The sequence below is a fragment of the Sitophilus oryzae genome, unplaced genomic scaffold, assembly GCF_002938485.1.
Source record: "Sitophilus oryzae breed Bouriz unplaced genomic scaffold, Soryzae_2.0 scaffold_1372_pilon_pilon, whole genome shotgun sequence".
Classification (NCBI taxonomy): domain Eukaryota; kingdom Metazoa; phylum Arthropoda; class Insecta; order Coleoptera; family Curculionidae; genus Sitophilus; species Sitophilus oryzae.
The window spans coordinates 298158-321968 of record NW_022146029.1 but is presented as its reverse complement, the minus strand read 5'-3'; the positions used below and the strand labels follow the sequence as shown (position 1 = coordinate 321968).

The 23811-nt window shown below is 33.8% G+C and overlaps 1 protein-coding gene across 1 annotated transcript in view; it reads right to left on the bottom strand.

Annotated features, from left to right (window-relative positions):
- Positions 1–421: 421 nt before the first annotated feature.
- LOC115875312 (dorsal-ventral patterning protein Sog-like) overlaps positions 422–23811 on the bottom strand; it is a 106167-nt gene continuing 82777 nt past the window's right edge. The window contains exons 4-5 of the mRNA XM_030890732.1: positions 4409–4538; positions 422–444 (exon numbers count right to left, since the gene is read on the bottom strand). Of these exons, the coding sequence (XP_030746592.1) occupies positions 422–444; positions 4409–4538 (153 nt within the window). The remainder of the gene's footprint in view (positions 445–4408; positions 4539–23811) is intronic.

Here is a 23811-nt window from a genome sequence, read left to right as displayed (position 1 = left end):
TCTAATCCAAAATTTTATCCCCTATAGAGTGCTGAATTATATTTATTTATGATGTGCCAATATATTAAATCGTGATAGACGATTGAAGATACTTTTATCTAAAATATGATTAACATTTTTTTCGTAATTGTAACTGTTACACCCATTAATCTTAATACATTTTTTAGTTGTATTAGATAAATGTTTTGTTGTAATTTGAAATAATTGTATCTTGATAAATTAACAGTGCCCTCTATGTAAAAAAGCGATGAATGAAAAATAAATTAATTTGTTGGTAATAAAACTGCTGAAATCCAACAGAAATGTTTATTTATAAACGAGCTATCAAGAAAGGCCATCTCACATTCCCTTCCCCTATTTATATCTTGTTTTTATGACTCTAATCAATTAACGACCTGTCAATCTATTTAATACGTGTTTACTACAGACATTTCAACACGTAATCTAACAATAAACAAATAATAATTGAAATATAAACACGAGAAGGCTCGACGAATGTTTATTTTGCGGATGTAAAATAGGTGCTCCGATGCCGCTGTTTATTGGTTCACCGTGTGTATTGCTTAATAAAAAGGTTCTTGACGTTTAAATTAATATCGTTGAGTAGCGTAGTGGCGCCTAAATGTTGCAAAACAACTCGCACGAAACCACAACAGCGGTTTTTAGAAGTTTGTTGTCAGCTTTACAGAATTATAATCCGCCATAACTTAATGTTTCTGTCCCACGCGAGCTATTGTTCTATCGATTGTTATAATAATAATTAAGTAATAATATTAGTTTTTTAGAAGAAAGAAGTCAGGAACAGTCCTCATTTTAACAGAATTTTTAATGTAGATATGTATTTATTTAGAAGCGTATAGATTTTGACAAGGCTTTCGACTCGATATATCCTAAGGCAATAATAGAAGCCCTAACGAAACAAGGTATTGGCAGGCCTTATATAGAAACTCTCGCCAATATATACAAAGAAGCCAAAGCTAGAGCAATGATATATAAAACACCCCAGAGGTCTCAACTGGCAAAGGAGTACGACAGGGAGACACTATATCCCCAAAGCTGTTTACAGCAATATTAGAAAAAATCTTCCGTCAACTGGACTGGGCCAACAAAGTATTAAAAACGGATGGGGAATATCTTAACCATCTAAGATTCGCTGGCGACATAGTCCTAAATTACCAATAGTCCCGAAGATCTACAAACAAAAATTAATAAACTAAATACAGCCAAAATAAAAACACTAAATCACCACAATACACCAAAACACTTTTACTTTTACACTGGACGCGCGTTTCGCTAACCATGTTAGCATCATCAGCAGATGATTATAAACTAAATTTTTATGTTTAAGAAGTTTGGAACAATTCAATTCCAAAAATACATAGACAACAAAATATAAAAATGTCTAATCCAAAATTTTATCCCCTATAGAGTGCTGAATTATATTTATTTATGATGTGCCAATATATTAAATCGTGATAGACGATTGAAGATACTTTTATCTAAAATATGATTAACATTTTTTTCGTAATTGTAACCGTTACACCCATTAATCTTAATACATTTTAGTTGTATTAGATAAATGTTTTGTTGTAATTTGAAATAATTGTATCTTGATAAATTAACAGTGCCCTCTATGTAAAAGCGATGAATGAAAAATAAATTAATTTGTTGGTAATAAAACTGCTGAAATCCAACAGAAATGTTTATTTATAAACGAGCTATCAAGAAAGGCCATCTCACATTCCCTTCCCCTATTTATATCTTGTTTTTATGACTCTAATCAATTAACGACCGTACATCAATCTATTTAATACGTGTTACTACATATTTCAACACGTAATCTAACAATAAACAAATAATAATTGAAATATAAACACGAGAAGGCTCGACGAATGTTTATTTTGCGGGATGTAAAATAGGTGCTCCGATGCCGCTGTTTATTGGTTCACCGTGTGTATTGCTTAATAAAAAGGTTCTTGACGTTTAAATTAATATCGTTGAGTAGCGTAGTGGCGCCTAAATGTTGCAAAACAACTCGCACGAAACCACAACAGCGGTTTTTAGAAGTTTGTTGTCAGCTTTACAGAATTATAATCCGCCATAACTTAATGTTTCTGTCCCACGCGAGCTATTGTTCCTTATCGATTGTTATAATAATAATTAAGTAATAATATTAGTTTTTTAGAAGAAAGAAGTCGGAACAGTCCTCATTTTAACAGAATTTTTAATGTAGATATGTATTTATTTAGAAGCGTATAGATTTTGACAAGGCTTTCGACTCGATATATCCTAAGGCAATAATAGAAGCCCTAACGAAACAAGGTATTGGCAGGCCTTATATAGAAACTCTCGCCAATATATACAAAGAAGCCAAAGCTAGAGCAATGATATATAAAACACCCCAGAGGTCTCAACTGGCAAAGGAGTACGACAGGGAGACACTATATCCCCAAAGCTGTTTACAGCAATATTAGAAAAAATTTTTCTAGGTTTCTAGTTTGTAGTTTATAATCATCTGCTGATGATGCTAACATGGTTAGCGAAACGCGCGTCCAGTGTAAAAGTAAAAGTGTTTTGGTGTATTGTGGTGATTTAGTGTTTTTATTTTGCTGTGTAACACCAAAGGTTCCAACCCTCAACTGTAAATACAGCCAGCAATAAAGTGGGTCTCAAAATGAATTTAGCAAAAGCTAAAGTAACGTAAAACAAACTAGTGGAAAGAAAAGACATTCTAATAAATAACACAACACTGAAAATAGTAGAAGAATATAAACATATTTAGGACAACTAATACACAGCTCGGGATCAGAAAATAAACGCTTTAAACATTTTTGAGTATTTTTTCAATGATGGCGGTAGTAATTTCTAAAGATTTTTTTAACTTATGAAGAATCTGACTTTGACAAGAGAAAGTGCTGTCTTTCCTTGTTTGCGATTGTTCTTAACAATCGCTAGCAACGCCCTGAAACAGACGCGATTCAAAACAATTACAAGTTTCGGCGGGAAACCGAATATTCCAATTTAAATTTATTTCCCTATTTATCAATTTTTTCCCTCAAATCAAATCTAAGCTATAATTTATATTTTGAAGTATTAATTGAACTCGGTTGGCATTCGTCTATGGGAGCTACAATGGTATGTATTTTTTAAATGAATAAACCACCGGAGAATTAAATATTCGAGAACGCAGATATCGATTGGATAGTGGATGGTTTTGGAAACAGAGCACCAAAATGCATCTATTTTAACTTTTTAAGTATTACCAGCTTTTACTTGCTGTATACCAGGTGTTTTTCAATAGTGGCTCACCCCAATTTTTTTTATATTTTTTGAGGAAAAAACAAGATTTGGTGTGTAAGTATATGACATAAATCAGGATTGATTGACGTATTCACTCATTTTCTATTACATTCTGTTTCACCGGAAATGACTACAACTCTTGATTTTTAAATAGTACCCTTGGTATTTTTTTACTTTATTCGATAGAAAATGAAGTCTGCATGTCCATTTTTGACATTTTCACTAAAAAAAATTATACTTTAAATGTCAATCTGGCGTGAGTGGACAATTAGGCCATATCGAGTCTAATTGTTCACATTTATTGTAAATTGTAAAGGCTGCTTCGTTAAAAATTGGTAGTGTTAACACAGCCATGGCACTCTATATAGATTGAAACTTAAAATACTAATTCTTTTAAGCGAAGATGTTAAAAGTTTGCAGATTAGGTTAGGTTAGGCCAACTATTCAGATTCAGAATGTAAATTTTCTTCCAAATAAAGTAAAAAAATATTGAGGGTACAATATAAAAATTAAAAGTTGTAGTATTTTTCGGTAAAACAGGAAGTGAACTAAACTGTGACCGGCCGTAGAGCAAGCAACATGGGGCAAGGCAAGCAGTAGTGTATCGATCTGCGCTGCGAAAGATGCGATGGTACTGGGTTCGATCCTCAGCCAGTACGGTCGCTTTATTTATTTAAATAAAAATATTGATTTATCTAAATAGAGCAACCAGCGAGCCGCCACCTCAAGGAAGGCAATGGCAAACCACCTTGAGTATATGTGCCTTGTACAGGCACTCAAATACCTAGTGCCGTTCGGATTCGGCGACAAACTGTAGGTCCTGTGTAACACTGATGACACATCACAAGTACATGCGAGAGGTAGCCGACGCTCTGTATAGAGTATGGCACTGTAAGAAGTAAGAAAAACTAAACTAATTAAACACCCCAATCAATCCTGATTTATGTCATAAACACACCAAATCTCTTATTTATCTAAAAAATAAAAAAGATATAGGGGTTAACCACTTTTGAGAAACGCCCGTTATATTGGGATAGAATTACAAATTGCCCACCTTTAATAAAGCTTCCAGGAATAGAAAAACAAATAAAAAATAAATTAAACTCACCGACATCCCCTGGACAGGTCTTGCAACAACGGCCGGGCATCAATACTGGCTCGTCACAGGTCGGGACAGGACATTTCTCTTTTATGCTGTAACACTGGACCCTGCCCACTATCCTCCGCTTTTTCTGGAACTGGAATGAAATATTTATTAGTCTAGGTGACCCTTTTTCAGGATTAAGGATTTATTTAACAAGTCCCGCTTTTTTATTATTTCAGCAATGTAGGTAGGTAATGAATTCAGGAACGTAGGTAATGAATTTTCTAGACACAAAATTTAAACTTGTACTGGGAAATTAAAGATTGGACATCGAAATAAACAATTTTCTAAACTTTAATTTATTGACTGAATTAATACATATTAATACTTTCCCATTGCTATTCTAGGCAATAGCAATGGGTATATGGGCAATAATATTTTTTTCATTTTATACCTACTCTGAAAAAAAAGTTGGTAGACACCTCAAAAAAATTCTTTCCAAGTATGAGAAACTTTAATAGGATAGGATAATTTGAATATATATTCATCGTCACAGTTTTGATTATTACTTAGAAAAAAAATTGTGATTTTCTTTTTTGTTCGACTTCTTTTTGACTTTCTTTTTTGTTTTTCTTTTTTTTTTAAACGAAACTTCAGTAGAGTTGAGGAAATATACTGGGTAGGCACGCAGATCTCCATGAAAATGATCGTAAGTCGGCAGGCTGGATATGAATAGGTTGTGATTATAATAAAATAAACTGTGTGTGCACTATGTGCTCATATTTGATGTGAAACTTCTTACTAACAGCTATCAAACTGAAGGATTTGAAGGATATATATTTTTTATGAATGTTTTTTTATAAACTTAAATAAAATAGAGTTAATATAAAATCGTATATTCTAGCTTTATAATTCTATAATGTTTTTTAATTTTTATTAAAAAAAAACGATAATTCTATCACTCGGTCCGATAGTCTCTGGCAGCTGTGACCATTAAACCAAAATACTAGTAGATCTATATCTCTGACTACTACTAACTGCTAGTAACCAACAATTTGTTTTGTGTGGTCTGTGGTCTGTTTTTGTTTAAATATTTTGTTCATTATTCATGTTGGGGATTTATTTTTAAATTAATGTTAATTGTTAGGCAAACTCATAGAATATATATTTCTTTTGCATAATCAAAATTGTCACTCTCAATTTTACATGATCAAATTGTCTCTCTAAATCGCTGTCTTTTAGACAGATGTCAGTTGTCTTGTCATTATTCATTTCATTATTCGAATTCTCAGAATGTTTCATCTCAATATCAATAAAATTTTAATCAATCACAATTGTTTATCTCCATCATTTACCGGATTAATAATACAGAAATTACAGTTCAATTACAAACAATTCATTATTTATAGTGATTTACAGTAATTTTATTAAATTATACGACTATTCTCGTTGACTATTGATTTGAAATAAATATGACAGTGTCCTCCAATGAAAATGCGAGTTACTAACTCTAAATTCTAATTCATTCTGAGCTGGCAAATGAGCTAGATGCTTTACCTAGACCGTTATTCAGGAGCTACAAACCTATGGATGAAAATATGCATGAAAATTTACTTCCTAGTACACAAGGTTGATACAATATCAAGTGTATTATAGTGATTTTCTTAGCCGCGTATAGCACAGATCAGTGTTGCACCCCAGTGTTGCCACAAGCTTATTTTTCATCGGGGTAGATTATCAGGAGATAGCGGGGTTAAATTGTTTTATAAAGGGGTAGATCTATCCCGAATGGGGTAGCTGTGGCAACACTGCCGCTATCACTTATTCTTTCGCTAGCTCGCACATGGCTCGTGCCTCACGGCCGTCTCGCGGCCGTCATTCAAGGCCGAGTGTCACAACCTTGAATTCTTACTCCCAACGCGCGTAAAAAAGTTTCACTTCAATAAATTTAATAATATTAACTGCTGATTATATAGATAATGAAAAACCAGAACCATATATATTTCTACTGTAGCCCGCATTCAATCAGAACATCAAATATTGCAGCAGAAAAGTTTAACCGCGTTAAATTTATCCGTCTTTCTCAAAAAGCATGATTCGAAAAGCCGAGACCTCGTCCAATTTGAAAGTTTTTCTTTTTTCGAAGAAACTGCGCTATAAATCCCTCTTATAAATAGTTAAAACAGATACTCGGCTTTTCTTTTTCCCTCTCCGGGAAAGCTGCACACGCTTTCCATCCCGGACGGCGGCAATTTACGGCAGAGTGTACGCTGGATTTTCCTTAGGATACTATAAATTTTTCATTCGGTAGTTTCGCAGAGTAAAAAGGACTCCGTGCCGAGAAAAGTTTTTCTATCAGATTTAATGGGCGGGCTTCTTTTTTGTACTTCAAAAGGAGCCTTGTTAGTTCTACTGGAGATCTTTAAAAGAGAATGGCTGCTCTGCATTAATTAAAGATCAAAAGGGGTGCATTATGTTATTCATGTTACAGAAGGATGAAATTAAATTTTTTACTTCCATAAGAATTTTTTATGTTTTAGGAATATAGGCTTAAGGAACACTTTTGTGTAGTAATTAATAGATATTAGAAAATATCCTGCCAAACTAACCAATACGCGTTTGTGGACAATAGATTTGATCATAATTTACTGATTACAGCTACTGCTCTTAATTATATCTGGTCCATTAAGCTTCATTCAGAACCTCGCAATTAATGGAATAAATTAGTGGTTTCAATTAGCATAGAAGTTTGTTCCTTTAATTTCAATGTAAGCTTTCAGAACGTCAGAATTAGTGGTAGACATTTTCAATTAGTAGAAGTTGACGAACTTTTTACTTCTCCACTAATTATACTTGAAAATTTGCGAGAAAAGTCATTTTGGCCTTTGATTATCTTCCGTGGTTAGAAATCAAAAGTTGATTGTTTTATAAGCTAAATATTAGGTTTTCTCTATGGATACAATTGACTAACCCAATCTGTTGCTATGATATTCTATTAATTTTAGTTGTGTTTTTTAGACATTGTGAATGATTGTAAACTAAAAGGTATAAAGTGTAACTGAAACCACTAATTTATTCCAGTAATTGCGAAGTTCTGAATGAAGCTTTACTATAGATAAATGTAGCAACATGTTTAAACATGCTGCCAAATTGAAAATACTCTGTATTAGGGAAAAAATGTGTTGAAGAATGTCTTTTATTTTACCTATTTAAGCTTCATTCTGAACCTCGCAATTAGTGGAATAAATTAGTGGTTTCAATTACATTTTATACTTTTTAGTTTACGATCATTCACAATATCTTAAAAACACAATTCAAAATAGGATATCCTAGTAATGCTAATGCTAAGTAAACGTAATTTTAAAACATGAGAAGATAACTACCTACGAACCACAAGAAAACTTATATTAGCAGTGTCAGGATTTAATTTCCTCAAGATCAAATATTACAGAGAAAAAGTTAAATAACGTAGCACTGTATCAGAGAGCATAGTACTATAAATCCTTCTTGTAAATAGTTAAAACTTATATCCACTTCTCTTTTCCCTCGTTGGAAAAACCACATAAGCTTTCCGTCTCGGCTAGCGGGCAATTTACTCTAGAATGTAAGTTGGATTTTCCTTATTTTCCTTGGGATAGTATAAATTTTTCATCTGGTAGTTTTGCAAGGGAAAATGGACGACTCACTGAGAAAAGTTTCTATAGAAGATTTTATGGTCAAGCTTTAAGGAAGGACTAGTTTTGTGTGATAAAAGAACAACTACTTTTTTCGTTTTTTTTTGCCTTGCAAATAAATGTCACAGAAAAGTTATAAAAAAATTATAAAGTTATGTGCCATTTCTATACCAAATTGGTGCCGTTTTTTTGATATGCAAGATAGGGGTAAAGGTGAATTGTTTAATGATTAATTAATAACTGCCATTGTAATAGCTCAAAGCAAGTAAACATTTATTGAAAAGAATTCTGAAATCTGAAAATAAAAACAGGTATTTCTTGTAAACACCCCTGCATTGAATCTAAACAGAAACCAGTTTATCAGTGGTATTTTAGTAGTAAAACAAATTTGCCTAACCAACAAACACAATGCTTAACGTTTCAGGAGGTATATCTCCTCCAGTTGTCAGAAGCAAAAAAACACAAAGAACTGACCTAACATAACCTAACTGACCTGAAGAAGATTGACCTAACATAACCTAACCTAACATATCTAAATACAACTTATTCAAGAACACTGAGTTTTTAATATACAGTTCATTCTAAAATGACATTACGTGAGGTCAAACTTGAAATTAACAATTACTACCTGATCTCTCGGACTAATTATTAGAAATACTAATCATTGTTTGGAATTTGATATCTATAGAAAAAAATACCACTACATGCAGATATATTCCTAATGAGTCTTATTATAGTGTTGAACATAAGATGGCTAGTTTAAATTTCTTAGTTCATAGATTACTTAGTTTTCCACTTAACCAGTAAAAGATATGAAAGAGAAAGAAATTACATTAGGAATGTAGCTGAGTGTAAAGGATATTCTCCTTCATTAGTTGATAAAATAATCGGAAAACGTAGGTATAAGTTTGCGATTTCTGCAAATTCGACTTTTCAAGTGTGGAGAAACATACGCCAAAAGAATATATTTCAATACCGTTTGATAGAGAGTTATGTTATCCCGTGGTTTAATAAACTTGTGTATAGTGCTAATAATAAATTACAACAATTATTAGGTACTTAATCCTGAAGATAAAACACCTCCTTTCAGGAAAGATCGGTTATTTATAAAACTTCATGTAAAGATTGTAACTAGAAGATCAATATTAACTAGATTTAAAGAACATATGGCTCAGATAAGATATGGTGGACCGGATAAATCTTGCGTTGCTCAACATATTGTTGATAAAGATCATTAGATCATTGTATAGATACTAATAATTAAAAATTAATTAAACAAGTCTCAAATTATTACAGGCAATTAAAACTAAAAGAGTTTAGAAATGCATACGGTCTCTTTAAATCTGCGCATTTTCCAATGGGGTTCTTTGTGGATAACCCGGGCTTCCGACCATTTTATGTTGTGGTACTTGGACCACACATGATCTGCAATGTCCGACTTCATCGTTTCACCTCTTTGCGTATGTTTTTTGTGTTTGTCAAGTCGTACATGTAGAGGACGTTTAGTCTCTCTAATATAAGACTCACCCCACTCGCAAGGTACCTGGTAAATGCACTCTTTCCCTTGGTTTGATGATTCAGGTTTTTTTTTTGTTAGGACACTTCTTAGAGTAGTCCCAGACTTAAAAACAGTGTTAATTTTATATTGCTTAGCTATTCGCCTGATCTTCTCCGATGTTCGTTTCACATATGGGATCGTCAAGAGAGAGAGAGAGAGAGAGCATCCTCCTCAGACTGGCGAACCAATGAGTCGGACCTGCAATTAGATATAATATTGTCTAGGGATTTTGAAAAATAACCGTTCTGAAGCAAATCGGTTTTAATATTTCTTAGTTCAGAATTCAGAGATTCTTGGTCACTGCATATAGTGATTGCTCTATGACATAGTGTTTAACTATATATCTTTTTTTTTGGTTGTTTTAGAATGGTTCGACTGAGAAATTAAATATTGTTCCGTATGTGTGGGTTTTCTATATACAGCAGTGCTAATGGATCCATCGGTTCTATATACTGACAAGAACATCCAGAAACGGTAGACAGAAGTTTTTCTCTTCCTCAGTCGTTTGGTAGATTTAGTAAAGTGTTTTGGTGTATTGTGGTGAATTAGTGTTTTATTTTGCTGTTGTAACACCAAAGGTTTCAACCCCAACTAAATGTTAGCATCATCAGCAGATTATTAAAACATTTTAATAATCTCCTGAAGTGCGTCCAGTGCAAAAGTAAAGTGTTTTGCATTTACAAATCAACAGTTTATTATTTAATAAATATTGTACCGCCACTGAAACGTCCGGCGACAAATTAACATTTCTCACCTTTTTTCTTACGTATTGGAAATATTGCGCGAAAAATAATCGAAAAGCGACTCGTCCTAGTAGACGAGAGTCGCGATACCGAGCCAGATGCATTCCTGTACGTTGTGTAAGGCTAGCGTAGAATTTTAAAATAGGTTAATGAATAATTCAGATGAATATTTTCACATAAAACTAACAAATACGGTGTTGGTAGTCTTTTGTAGCGTAATTAAAAATCGCGACCGAAAGACAGGTTTACCTTGCCGGTACGCGCCGATATCCGATGATCGTTTCTTGCCTTTTTTTCCTTTTCTGGTTCTTTTCATGCATTTTGTAAATTCGCGACTGGCTTTTTGTGTTTCGCTCGCTAATCTGTCACAATCGTTTGATGCACATAGGCGCAGCCAGAGGCGTACGGTAAAATAAAATAATTAGTGTTTTGCTATTTAGAACCAACCTAACTTTTTAGATTTATTTGTATTACTTATTATATATTTATAATTATTATTATACAGGATGCTACAAATTCGAGGTACAAGCATTGGTATCTCGGAAACCGTAATAGATACGAAGATGGTTAAATTGGGGCAAAGTTGCTCCTTGGGATGTTCACCAAGATGCTATCAAAAAAGTTTTAAAAATTTCAAGGATTGTTGAGTTTTTTTGGAAAAAACAGATTTTTTTGAAAATCAGTTTTATTTTTTCCTGTCGTTCCTTTTCAGAAAATCAAAAAACTAATTGCACATTCTCTCTAGCCACTTTATTAGGGCTATCTGACAGTATTCTTAGATTTTCAAATTAGCTGATAATTTGTGAGATACAGAAGCCAACTTAATTTTTTCAAATACGGATCTGGATTTTTTATTTCCGGTTTTGAAAGAACTCGGTCTCCTGAGTACAATGATATGCTACACTTACTTTTGAACAATCAAACCAAATCAAAGCAGTATCTAGAATATACAGGGTGTTCCTTAATGACATGCTAATATTTAAGGGGGTGATTCTTGGTCCTATTCTAAGAGAAAAACTTCATATGAATGTATGTCCTAAACATTAATTTTTGAGATACCAGTGTGGTAACTTCATTTATGAGATACAGTGTGGTAAAAGTTTCTAAATAAACTTTTTTTCACAATACTGAATTTCCCAATAGCTCTGATTTTATTAAAGATATATTTATGAAATTTCATCCATAAATTTCGTCCATACGGGTTTTACATTGAATATTTTTGGAGAAAAAAGTAGTACACCGCTGACTTCTCTTAAAATCAAAATTATCTTCGAAATCTCCATTCATTTCTAAACATTTTTTATCTCTTGATTTTTTTCGTCCGTGAATAGTTTTTGCTTAAAAAAATTAAAATCAGATCATTTAAAAAAATCATTTTAGGGTCAAATCGCTGAAAATCTGATGTGGTGACTGTTGTGTGGAAATCATTTCTGCATCGGCTGGAAGGAAATTATAAAATAAAATATTTTTTTTAATCAAAATATTCATTTTGATGCATGGAAGACGTGGATTAAATATACTAACTTTAGAGATATTTTGAAAAAAAATAGAAAATTTTACCAGCCTGTATATGAAAAGTTAAGATGTTTAGGACATATGTTCATATGAAGTTTTTTTCTTAGAATAGGTCCAATAATAACCTCCTTAGATATTAGCATGTCATTAAGGAACACCCTGTATACAGGAAGTTCCAATATTCCGTGGACATAAGAACAAGTACATACGTATTGTTTGAATCAAAATAATTTGCATATAATTTAATTTTATTATATTAAAAGTGCTCCGTTTGTCCATTAGAACTAAAAATAAACGATAATGAATTTAAAATTTATTATTTTTCTAAGCTTCTTGTGTGCACTAACATAAAATTTCATATTTTCGCCAACTAGGTTATTAGGGCATAATAGATTTTATTCGCCTCCATAGGCTTGATGTGACAAAAACATTTTTTAGAAGTCAGCTTCGTAAAACTATTTTTTCTCCCCAAAAAGTATGCGCGGTGGCTTTACAAGAAAAAAAAAGTAGTAAATACTAGAACCATTCTACGAAAAAAAATCGGTCGTCGGTTGAGTTGGAAAATATTTATATTAAAATTTATGGAGGGGTGTTTTTTCTTGATTTGTGAAAATTAAATTGTTAAAGCACTTAGCAAAACATAGACACCCAAAATCTCATTCAAATCGGCATAACGGTTCTTAAAATACCTGAAAAAATGTGTTTATTTTTTTAAAGTTTGATGCCCTCTAATGGACAAACGAAGCATTTTTGTATATAGAAGTAAAATGTGTCCAATAAACTTATTCAGATCCAAAAATACGTAGTAGTTCAATGTCCACGAAATATTGTGATACCCTGTATATTGGCTATGTTGCTTATCGAACGAAGAAAATTTATTATAGCCTGATTTACGCTTTCCACACTGTATATCCTCCTACTGCGCGTCCGCGATTGACCGAGACAGCGGCGGCTTGCATAAAAGTCGCAAAATGGGTTACGTAGGTGGCGCCACAACGAAAACAGATGCCGGTAGATCACAGCCCAATCACATCGACGTAGCCTATGAAACAGATGCCGGTCAAAGACCTCGATGACCTCTACCTTTACGCCCCCATCGCATATATCTTCACTATGTTCGAGGTCTTACCTTCTTCCTATACATACACGCGAAAGTGATATCGGAACTAGTTACCAATTCATATGAAATTTCAGAACAAAAATTGTATTTTGAATAATTTTTACTTTAATTTGCTGCATAAACAATGTTTTGAAGACGTATCTATTCATTTGTATTTTATTTATTATTAATTTACGCAATTCTACAATAAAAGGATCACCGCGTCCGAAATTTAAAGAGGGGTTGTGGTAGTTGGCAATATTGTGTTAGACGATTTTTGGATTAGTGATTGGTACTGATACTAAAACAAATTAGAGAAGTTAGGCAGGGATGCGACCTAGCTCCTCTCCTATTCAACATATTCATGGCAGCGCTCTCTATTATAGTGGACTGCAAACTGCAGGAAAGAAGAATGGGTGTTAGATACAGGTATGACGGCGCGGCGGTCTGTTAAACATAAAAAGACTCAGGGCAAAAACACGTATAAAATTCATCACAGAACTTCAATACGCTGATGACTGCGCTCTAGTTGCATAAACGTTACAGCAATTACAGGAAATGCTGAACACGTATCTGGGCATACGAGACTTCAAGCTGAACATCGATAAAACTAAAATCATGTGCACTCCCCCGGAAAATCATAACATTGCTATTAAAATCGGAGAAGTATTATTGAGTAGAGGAATTCAATTACCTCGGCAGTTTGAATACGGAAAAGGCCAATATCTACTCAGCATAAATTCAGCACAGAATTAGCAGCGCCTCAAGAGCACTCTTAAAAAAATTAAAAGACAGGGTTTTCTACAATCATGACTTGAGCACAAAAACGAAACTAGCAGTGTACTTAGCAATAATAATCCCCACCATGTTATATGGAAGCAAAACCTGGGCGCCGCCCGTGCCGCGCCGTACCGCGGCACACAAATGCATTAAACAAGTTGCAACAGAGACACCTTAGACAACTGTTAAGAATCAAATGGTACCACCATGTCTCAAACGTATCAGTTCTTCAAAAAGCAAGCTGCGATAGCGCTGCAGTCATGATTACTAAATCCCGCTTAAGATGGGCTGGCCACGTATGCAGGATGCAAGAAAACCGCCTACCGAAATCTCTCCTTTATGGTGAGCTTAAAAGATACAAGGATATTTTCCATGAAAAGTTACAGGGGATAAGTATGCAGCATCAGTCGGAGGAAGTAGCGCACAATAGAACGCAATGGAGGAGAATTGTAAACTCAGTTAACAAAAAGTAAAGAGGCAACAAAGTAATGAAATTTTTGAATGTCCGGTGCACGGAAGAGAGACAACATCACGTATCAGGCTTTTCAGTCACAGAAAAGTGAAAGAAAATGCCTTACTTAACCATCTTCTGATGCGTGTCAAATACTCGTCAGCGAGTAATGACAGTGAGTAAGGAAGATACTAAAACAAATTATCGATAGACAAATTTAAAACAAAAAATATGTCAATTCATTCACGTCAATTTTTTGGCCTTTCTTTGTCTTTATTTGACTTTATTTGTAAAATCGACATATTTTTTTAATCAAAAAATTGGAGGAGAGTAACCATATGGAACACGATTTAGTTTTTGTGTTAAGGTGCGTATTCATTATCCGAACGAACGAACGAACGTTCGCTAGTGGTATGGACGGGGACCGTACGATAGAACCGCACGAGAAGTCCGAACGCGAACGCCTTTGATGTACCGACTCGAAACGGATGGTCGAGCGAACGAACGGCCGCATGCGTTCGGTCCCTGTCTAAAGGTGCGTATTCATTATCCGAACGAACGAACGAACGAACGAACGAATGAAAGTGCGGTATATTTAGACGGGGACCGAACGCATGCGGCCGTTCGTTCGTTCGTTCGCTCGACCATCCGTTTCGAGTCGGTACATCAAAGGCGTTTGCCAACAAATGCCTCCGGTCTTCTCGTGCGGTCCTATCGTGCGGTCCCCGTCCATACCACTAGCGTACGTTCGTTCGTTCGTTCGTTAGTGCGGATAATGAATACGCACCTTAATTATACCGCACTTTCATTCGTTCGTTCGTTCGGATAATGAATACGCACCTTAAAGGAAAAGATAATGAATACGCACCTTAAAGGTCCAGTGGCCAACTATTTCAATCATTATTGATCGCTACGTATGTTTTCTGTTGTAACTCTAAAGATCCCATCTCAAACTGTCGATAAACAGGTGTTACTATATTTAGATGAAATATAATATTGTGTTGTCGATATATTACAGTGGACTTTTATATGTTTACTGGTTTTTTGATTCAACAACTCATTTCCTGTAAACCCCGAGATATAAATTATCAGTATTGTATAAGACGTATTTTTTTCTTATAAAATCTATATTTACAAACAAAAATAGTCTGAGTAGTACTCTAGAAAGAGTCAAATTGGCAACCATGTCTGAAAATGTGGAACACAGACAAACGAATTTGATCAAACGCTTTTCACTTAGGGCTAGCCTTATAGGTTCAGATTAATCTTCAGATTAGATTGCGGTAAATTTTACAATCTAAAGACTCAACTCCAACTACTGGATATGTTCCAGTTAAACTACAGTCTGAAAATTTAATCTTTTGCAGTTTTTACTTTATTTTGAAAAAGCTCTTTTATTTGATTTCATTAATAGTTTCTTTTCTTTAAAGATTTAGAAAATCCAAGTAATTTTTTTCATTTTGTTTTCTTCCTAGCTAATGTGTTACCAAATTAAATCTAGAATGTTTACGAGTTATACAGGGCAAGTCTTATATAACTGCAAATATTTTCAGGTCTGATAGATCTCGATACAAGAAACATATTTTCTCTTTACCGATTTGCAAATAATTCCAAAATAATCGAGTTATTTTAGTTTGAAAATTTAAAAAGATGAATTTTCGCTTAAATTTTAAGGTTTTCTTAAAGTTTTAATTTTTTAATAATCTATCTCAAAAGTGGCTCACCCCTATAACTTCTCTATTTTTTCAGATGAAAAAACGAGATTTGGTATGTTAGTATATGACATAAATTCGGATTGAATGACGTATTCAATTCTTTTCGACCACTTCCTGTTTCACCGGAAATGACTACAAATTTTGATTTTTAAATGGCAGCCTCGGTATTTTTTTACTTTATTCAGTAGAAAATGACATTCTGAATAGAATGACATATCATGTGTCAACTTTTGATATTTTCGCTTAAAACAAAATTATATTTTAAGTTTCAATCTAGAGTGCCATGGCTGTGCTAAAAACACTAATTTTTAATCAAGGAGCTTTCGAAAAATGGATTTGATCGTCTAATGTTTTTAGTGTCTTGCCTTGGCCGGTTAAAAGATGCCCAAATCGTATTTTTAATCATATGTCAATTTTGTCAAATGAAACGAGGGTGGCTCATTAGCATATTTGGAAAAAACATTTTTTTACAAATAATTTGGTACCACACACTTGGTATTTCGAGTCAAATTGTCGTTATGAATCGAATGTTACAATTTGAAATAAGCCATATTAAGTTAATTCCAAATAAACCATAAGATGTCAAAAGTTGACATATGATATGTCATTCTATTCAGAGTGTCATTTTCTATCGAATAAAGTGATAAAATACCAACAGTGCCATTTAAAAATCCAAAGTTATAGTCATTTCCGGTGAAACAGGAAGTGACCGAAAACAATTGAATACGTCAATCAATCCATTTATATCATATACTAACATACCAAATCTCGATTTTTTATCTGAAAAAATAAAAAAAGTTATAGGGGTGAGTCACTTTTGAGATGCACCCGATATTATTAAGATATTGATTTTTAACTAAAAATTAAAATTCATTTTTTTCCAAAAAAACTTTCCAATTTTGCCAAATTTCTTTAAAAAAACCTCATGACTCATAGACGTATTTAGAAAAAATACTACCCCTAAAAATATACGCACTTATTTAAGGCTCACCCTCTATATTCAATTCTATTCTTTCTTCTTCGGTGTATTCTATTTTCACACATATTCTATGGGATTTAATTCAATGGTAGGTGGCAACCGAAGTACCTTTATTCCAAGCACTTTAGTCATTTCGTCAGTTACATATTTTTTAAACTATGATTTGCTTTGCCTAACTATTTGTACCAGTTCCTTTCCAACATTCCGTTTCCGAATGAAATATTCTTTTAAGACAGCCAACCTATAATGTTTCCTATCCTTCAAGAAGCGTTTGGCAATTTTTCTACTAATCTCGAATGGTAACTGGCGTTGTTCACAACAACGGCAGAGCTTTCTGCAAGTAATGATATCATTTGGGAAAAGTACTTTTCAAAAACATCAGCCATCATTTCTTCATAAAAATCCTTGGTCGATTTAGATTCAAATTGTAGTAATCCATTCTGTACGAATCCATTATCTTCCCCAATATGCGTTATAATTAGTCTGTGTCCTTTCCCGGAAGGGATTTCCAAATCGATCAGTCGATACTCCTAAAAACGCTTCACGAGAACTCCCAATGCTATTGTCTTGCCAGATTGTCTTAACAGAATGTCCTTCATTCGGCCATGTTTCGTCTAGGTATAAGATTTCTTTCCCTGCGATATTTACGAATTTTCCGTTAAATATTGCCTTCTCCAAAAAATTATGTCTTCTCTGTCAATGAGTACAGACTTCCGGTTGTACTTTTCCCACGCGAAGCTGACTTCCTTTAAAGAATCGACACTTCTATTAGAGTGTGGATATTGAAATATCCACACTCAAAGGCGGGCGGCCACTGCGAGAGAAACTAAACTAAGCCAAGCGAAGATAAGATTTGTAAAAATCAGCTACCATACTTTTAAATGTCTTAGCGGCCACTTGAGCGAAACTAAACGAAAATATATGAACGAAGATTCAAATCGTAGTTTAGTTTCGCTCGTTTTAGTTCGTGACAGGTTCCAGAGAATTTTTCGCAGCGAATAATTCTATGATAGCAGAGACACAAAACGTTGACCACTGCGAGCGAAACTGAACTAAGCTAAGAATGTAAAAAGAAACGGTAACTAAACGAAAATAAGTTTCATCGGCCACTGGGAACGATTTTTGCTTAGTAGTTAGCTAGGTTAGCTGCGTTTTCGTATTGTGTCTCTGCTATCATAGAATTAATCGCTGCGAAAATTTCGCTGAAACCTGTCACGAACTAAAACAAGCGAAACTAAACTACGATTTGAATCTTCGTTCATATATTTTGGTTTAGTTTCGCTCAAGTGGCCGCTGTTGCATTTAAAAGTATGGAAGCTGATTTTTGCAAATCTTATCATCGCTTGGCTTAGTTTAGTTTCGCTTGCAGTGGCCGCCTGCCTTAATAGAGAAAAAAGAACATTTTACAAAGCGAAAAAATCTCCAGTTTAAACTAAATATTAGAAGAAAATCTCCAGTTTAAACTAAACTTTAGATTAATCTTAAGATTTACCGGAAGATATAAACTGGGTCTTATTTGCGTTTCGCTGTGCATTGACTCTTATCTCTTTCATTAAATTAAATTGTTGACTGATCTTTCAGGTTGGCAATTTTGACTCGCGAGACATAATCGGTGCGAATCCGTTTTAGGATCGATTTTATCGCGAGTCCATTACTTTTTAAATGACATAATACAGACATAACCGTGTTTTAGTCATCGAGTAAAACGGATCGGATTACTTTCGTAATAAGTTTCGCAAAAGAAAACAGAAAATTAAATTAATTAGTACTTGACGAAATGTTGAAACTGCATTATATTTTTTATTTCTAAACTTTTTTCTTTTTATATGGTTTATATGAGAATGTTGTTATTCTTTTAAACAACCAATGATGCATTTTATTTTAGTAGCAATATTCTAAGAAGATTACATTCATAATTCCATATTTAACATAAACAACATGTCAAATATTGACTCCTATTGATCTTTTGATCGAATTATTCGCCCAATAATAAGTTAATGTTTAAAAAATAATTTAATTTAAAAACCTAGACATAAATGTTCGATCATAAAACTTAATGAACTTTATAATTAAAGGTTATCATCACTTTATGCATTTTAATAGTTGTTACGTCATGAACCTAACAGTGTTTTGTATAATATAACTATTGTAAAAATAGAAAGAGATCATGCAATATTTTTAACAGGATGTTACAAAATATGCATATAATTCATGTTTAGAAATAAATTGTTGTTAAGTACCTACAGCATATCTGTATCTAATACAAAATACTACTTATTTGATGAATATTGCGCTTTAGTGATAATAGATTTGTAATAAAGAAATAAGTTTAATTTTTTAAAAATATATTCTGGTTATAATATCTTGTCTAGATGGTGTCTTAGAAGATAAACAATATAATTTACGTGTCTGGAAAGGCGATGCAAATATACCTAATGCTTCATTAAACCACCAAGAACAAGAAATTGTCTTTATTCTTTAATATTATACTATAGTTTCATAGTCTGGTATGAATACGTAGAATGTAGAATGTTTAGGAGGGGAGTTAGTCACCGCGACCTTACAGATCTATTGTGCGTTCCCCTCTCTTGAGTTATAACGAGTTATAACTCATCATACAGTCTCAAGGCTTTCTCTATCTCATATTCTCTATAACTCATCATACAATCTCAAGGCTCTCAAAGCAACAAAGGCCAGTATCTGAGACGGCTCCACAGAGGCCAGCTCTCCATCCTTGACATCAGCCGTACCAAAGTTCATGGCACGAATGGTCGTCGTCTCGGCGCACTCAGTGATCAGGTGTTCTGGTGTTTCCCCATATTCCCAACAGCATCTGCATTCGCCGTTGTTTCTCAGCTTCAGTCTACTAAGGTGTTCGTTGAGGAGACAGTGTCCTGTTAGAAACCCCGTGACAATCCGAAGATTGTTTTTACTTAAATCAAGGAAAACCTTTGATTTTTCCAGGTCGTAGGTTCTGAGGAACTTTTTTGAGTGTCTTAGACCGTTGGAGGACACCCATTCCAAGTTGCGGTTGGAGTCTTCCAGATTCTTCAGTTCCGCTTTCAGTTGGTTTCCGCTTGGAAAACAGAACGGTTCTGGTCCAGTTAGTGGAGTGTTCGCTCCTTTCCTAGCTAGATCATTTGCTATTTCAATGCCTTCTATCCCTTGGTGAGCAGGCACCCAGAGTAGGAGGGCTTTATTTTATTTGTCCAACTTGTTGAGCTTCTCTAGGCATTCTTTGACCAACTTCGAATTGATGGTTACTGAGTTGATCGCTGCATGACTATCGGATAGGATCAAATTTCCTGTTTTCGATAGTTTCTTATTTAAGATAAATTGTACACATCTTTCGATAGCGTAGATTTCTGCCTGAAGGATACTGGGGTAGGTGCCCATTGGTTTGGAGTATTTGGTTTTCGGCCCAAATACTCCTATCCCTGTCCCTGCTTTGGCTTTGGAAGCATCAGTATACCACGTTATGGTATGGTCTTTTATATGCTGAGTTAGCGTTTCTTCCTTCCAATCATTTTTATTATTGAATACTACAGAGAGATGTTTCTCAAAGTTGTAAATTCTTGGTATGTTATCCACTGGGAGTTGGAGAAGTGGAATTTTCTTTTTGAGGATGTTCCAAGCCCCTGACCTAAAAATTCTCTCAGTACTATTTCCGTCAATGACCATTCTAATCATTGTCGTATTGGCATAACTACCGGCGACACTGTGCAGTGGTGTTAGGTCTAAAATGACCTCCATTGCTGCTGTTGGACATGTTCTCATGGCACCTGTGATACAGATACATGCCAGTATGAATACGTAAGTACATATAAAAGTATTTTACCAATTCATTTACATTAGAAAGTCAAATCAGACTTACAGATAAAACTGAAGAGGTCGCTAAGAACAAATGGCAATGATAGCGCATATAGCGTAACCAAGAACAGTGTAGCAAAACAGTCTGGAGGTTTAGAAGAACTAAACGAAGAGTAGACCTCCGATGGGAGGATATTAATAATAGGGAAGTGAGTTGCTAAAAATTCACTTAAAAATAAACCTTTTCCAAAATTAATTGAAAAATTAAAAGAAAAATACAAAGCTTACTAAATTATTAATAAACTATATTATTATTTAAAAATCTAACAGAAAATTACAAAGAAAAGTAAAAATTTTACTAGGTGGCCGTAATTTTAATAGGTGACCGTAAATATAGCGTGTTTAAGTAAACATTAGATCAGAAACATATAGAAAAGGATGAGAGTCCAGAAGTGGATTTATGTAGAAAGTCTAATCGTCGTATTTATCAAACTGATTTGTGTAAATATTAAAGAATACAGACAATGGAAGTCTAGGAAAACTAATTCAATGACACTCTTGAAACCTTATTTCTTTAATCTCTTATAATCAGTCTAAATAGATTTCATAATCAGACATGATTTGTCATAAGAAATAAATCCCTCTCAAGAAAAAATATACAGGGTGAGTCTTAAATAAGTGCAAATATTTTCCGTGCTGGTATATCTCGTTGAAAAAAAACAGCATATTTTCTCTTCCAAAATAACCGAGTTATTTTACTTCGAAAATTAAAAAATATATTTTTTGCTTAAATTTTGGGAACCACCGGACCCTTTCTGAGTTTTCTTCCTTGCAAATTTAATCTACTACCTATGTTGCTATATTATCAAAAAAATATGTTTTTTAACTAAAAACTAAAAATCTCCAATTTTTTTCAAAAAATTCCAAATTTTCAATTTTTTTAAAAATAAGTATTTCTGAGGTCGAAATATACTACCCCTAAAAATATTTGTACTTATTTAAGACTCACCCTGTATATCCTACTTGTGTAGGATCAATTCTTAATAAAAAAAACATCACTAAACCGTAATACATTAACTCGTGCAGTAACATTAAAACGAATACAGTCAAAATACTCTGCCGTATGATCTAATAAATTTTTAATTGAGACAGCCTTGGAATAACTAATTCTCATTTCAGACTGATTCTATTTTGATTCCTTATTATTTACGAAATCCCACGTACTACCTTTTGTATCGAGGTTTATTAATATTTGACAAGACGGAGCCAGACAAATGACAGTCATCTGTGTCTATGATGTAAGATTTTGTGAATAATTAGCAATTAAAGGAGTTGATCTGAAAGGAAAAAAAATCAGTTCAAAGCAGACGTGATTTAAAAACTTATTAATTATACCGGGTATTTTTTAAAAGTGGCTTCATCCTTATCATTTTGTTTTTTTTTCAGTATTCAATTACTTTCTGTCACTTCCTGTTTAACCGGAAATGACTACAACTTTTGAGTTTTAAATGTTTTTTTCGTATTTTGTTACTTTATATGATAGAAAATGACATGCTGAATGGAATGACATATCATATGTCACCATATCTGATGTGACTGTTATTTATGCAGGGTGTCTCAGAAATAACTGCAAGTTGAAAATCTTATAGTTTTCTTGACATTTTCTGGATAATTTTAAAAAACTTTTTGGTGCCACTTGTTTATTCACCTGAAATTTCTTTACGGTGTATCTAAACCTTCCAGTGTTGTCATCTTATACATTAACCATATTCAACATATTTGTATTCACTGTAATTTTAAATTGCTACACAAATTAGGAGTATTAATATTTTAATCTTATCGGTGTCTATTACTAATAATTCTAGAAAAAACACATTAACTATTTTGACACATACAACATGTTTACAGTTATTTTCAGCTACAATATAACGAAAAAATAAATATTAACATTGCTATATTACCAAGTAGTTTCGATAAAAAAAAACTTTTTAAGTGTTGAAAGTGGTGTGCGATTGTCATTGTGTTTTCTAAATCAGTAGTTCAATGGTTCACATAATATGGTGGAACTTCATGAGAATAATTTGTCAGAAATGGAGACTTAAGGATGATTCACGGTACACCGGACCGTGCCCGAGCCGGGCACGTTCCGTGAAGTAGACACCGAGCCACGTCCGAACCTTCAATATATGCTACACCGAGTGGACAACGGGGATCATGTCCGTGCCGATGTAATTTTCTCTCAAGTTGGCAACTATGCTGCAGTCTGAAATCGGAGCATGGTGGGGCCGTGCACCGCCGCGGCTCATTTATGTTTGCCGCAACGGGGCCGGAACGTAGCGGATCCGAGGAAAAATGTACACCGACATTTCTTGGACCGGGCACGGACGCGATCCGGCGAAGCTCGGACCGTGCTCGGCTTAGCATAAATGTATAAGTATAAATAACATTTGACAATGTTTGGCCGTGCCTTCACCTGAATCATCCTTTAATCAATTCCTTCTTCCAAATATTTCCTTTTTGTGTGATAACACAACTTTAGTAACGTATCTTTACAAAACCCTTGATACTGTAGAGTTTTGCGATTTGTTTCCGCATATACTTCTTTTGACAATCTGGCAACACAGGACGTCGAATAAGTTGAAAATGGCTTAATAGCCGGTTATGGTAGCCAGCGGTTCTCAAAATGTTGCCACTATTTTACTTATATTTTTAAAGTTAAATAACTCGATTATTAATTCAATTTATTTTAAAAATGGTAAAGAGAAAACGTGTTTCTTTTAACTTTTAACCATAACTACCACCCCTTAAAATACTTATGCACTTATTTCTGGGACACCCTGTATAGACAAACTTTTAGTAATTGTATAGACTTTTTTAGTAATTGAACAAACATAAAAGTACATGATCTACTAGGGATCGTAGTAAAATTGAGAAAGTATTTTTTTTCTTATAGTTTTACCACTTCCAAGCAGAAATTTATTTCAATAGTTGCAAAGTAACGAACGTCAGAATAATAGTTTCGTTATCGGCATTAAGCCATCGCCTTACATCGAGACAAAAGTATGTAACGCATTCGCCGCGTATTCAAATAAAGCAAGACGGA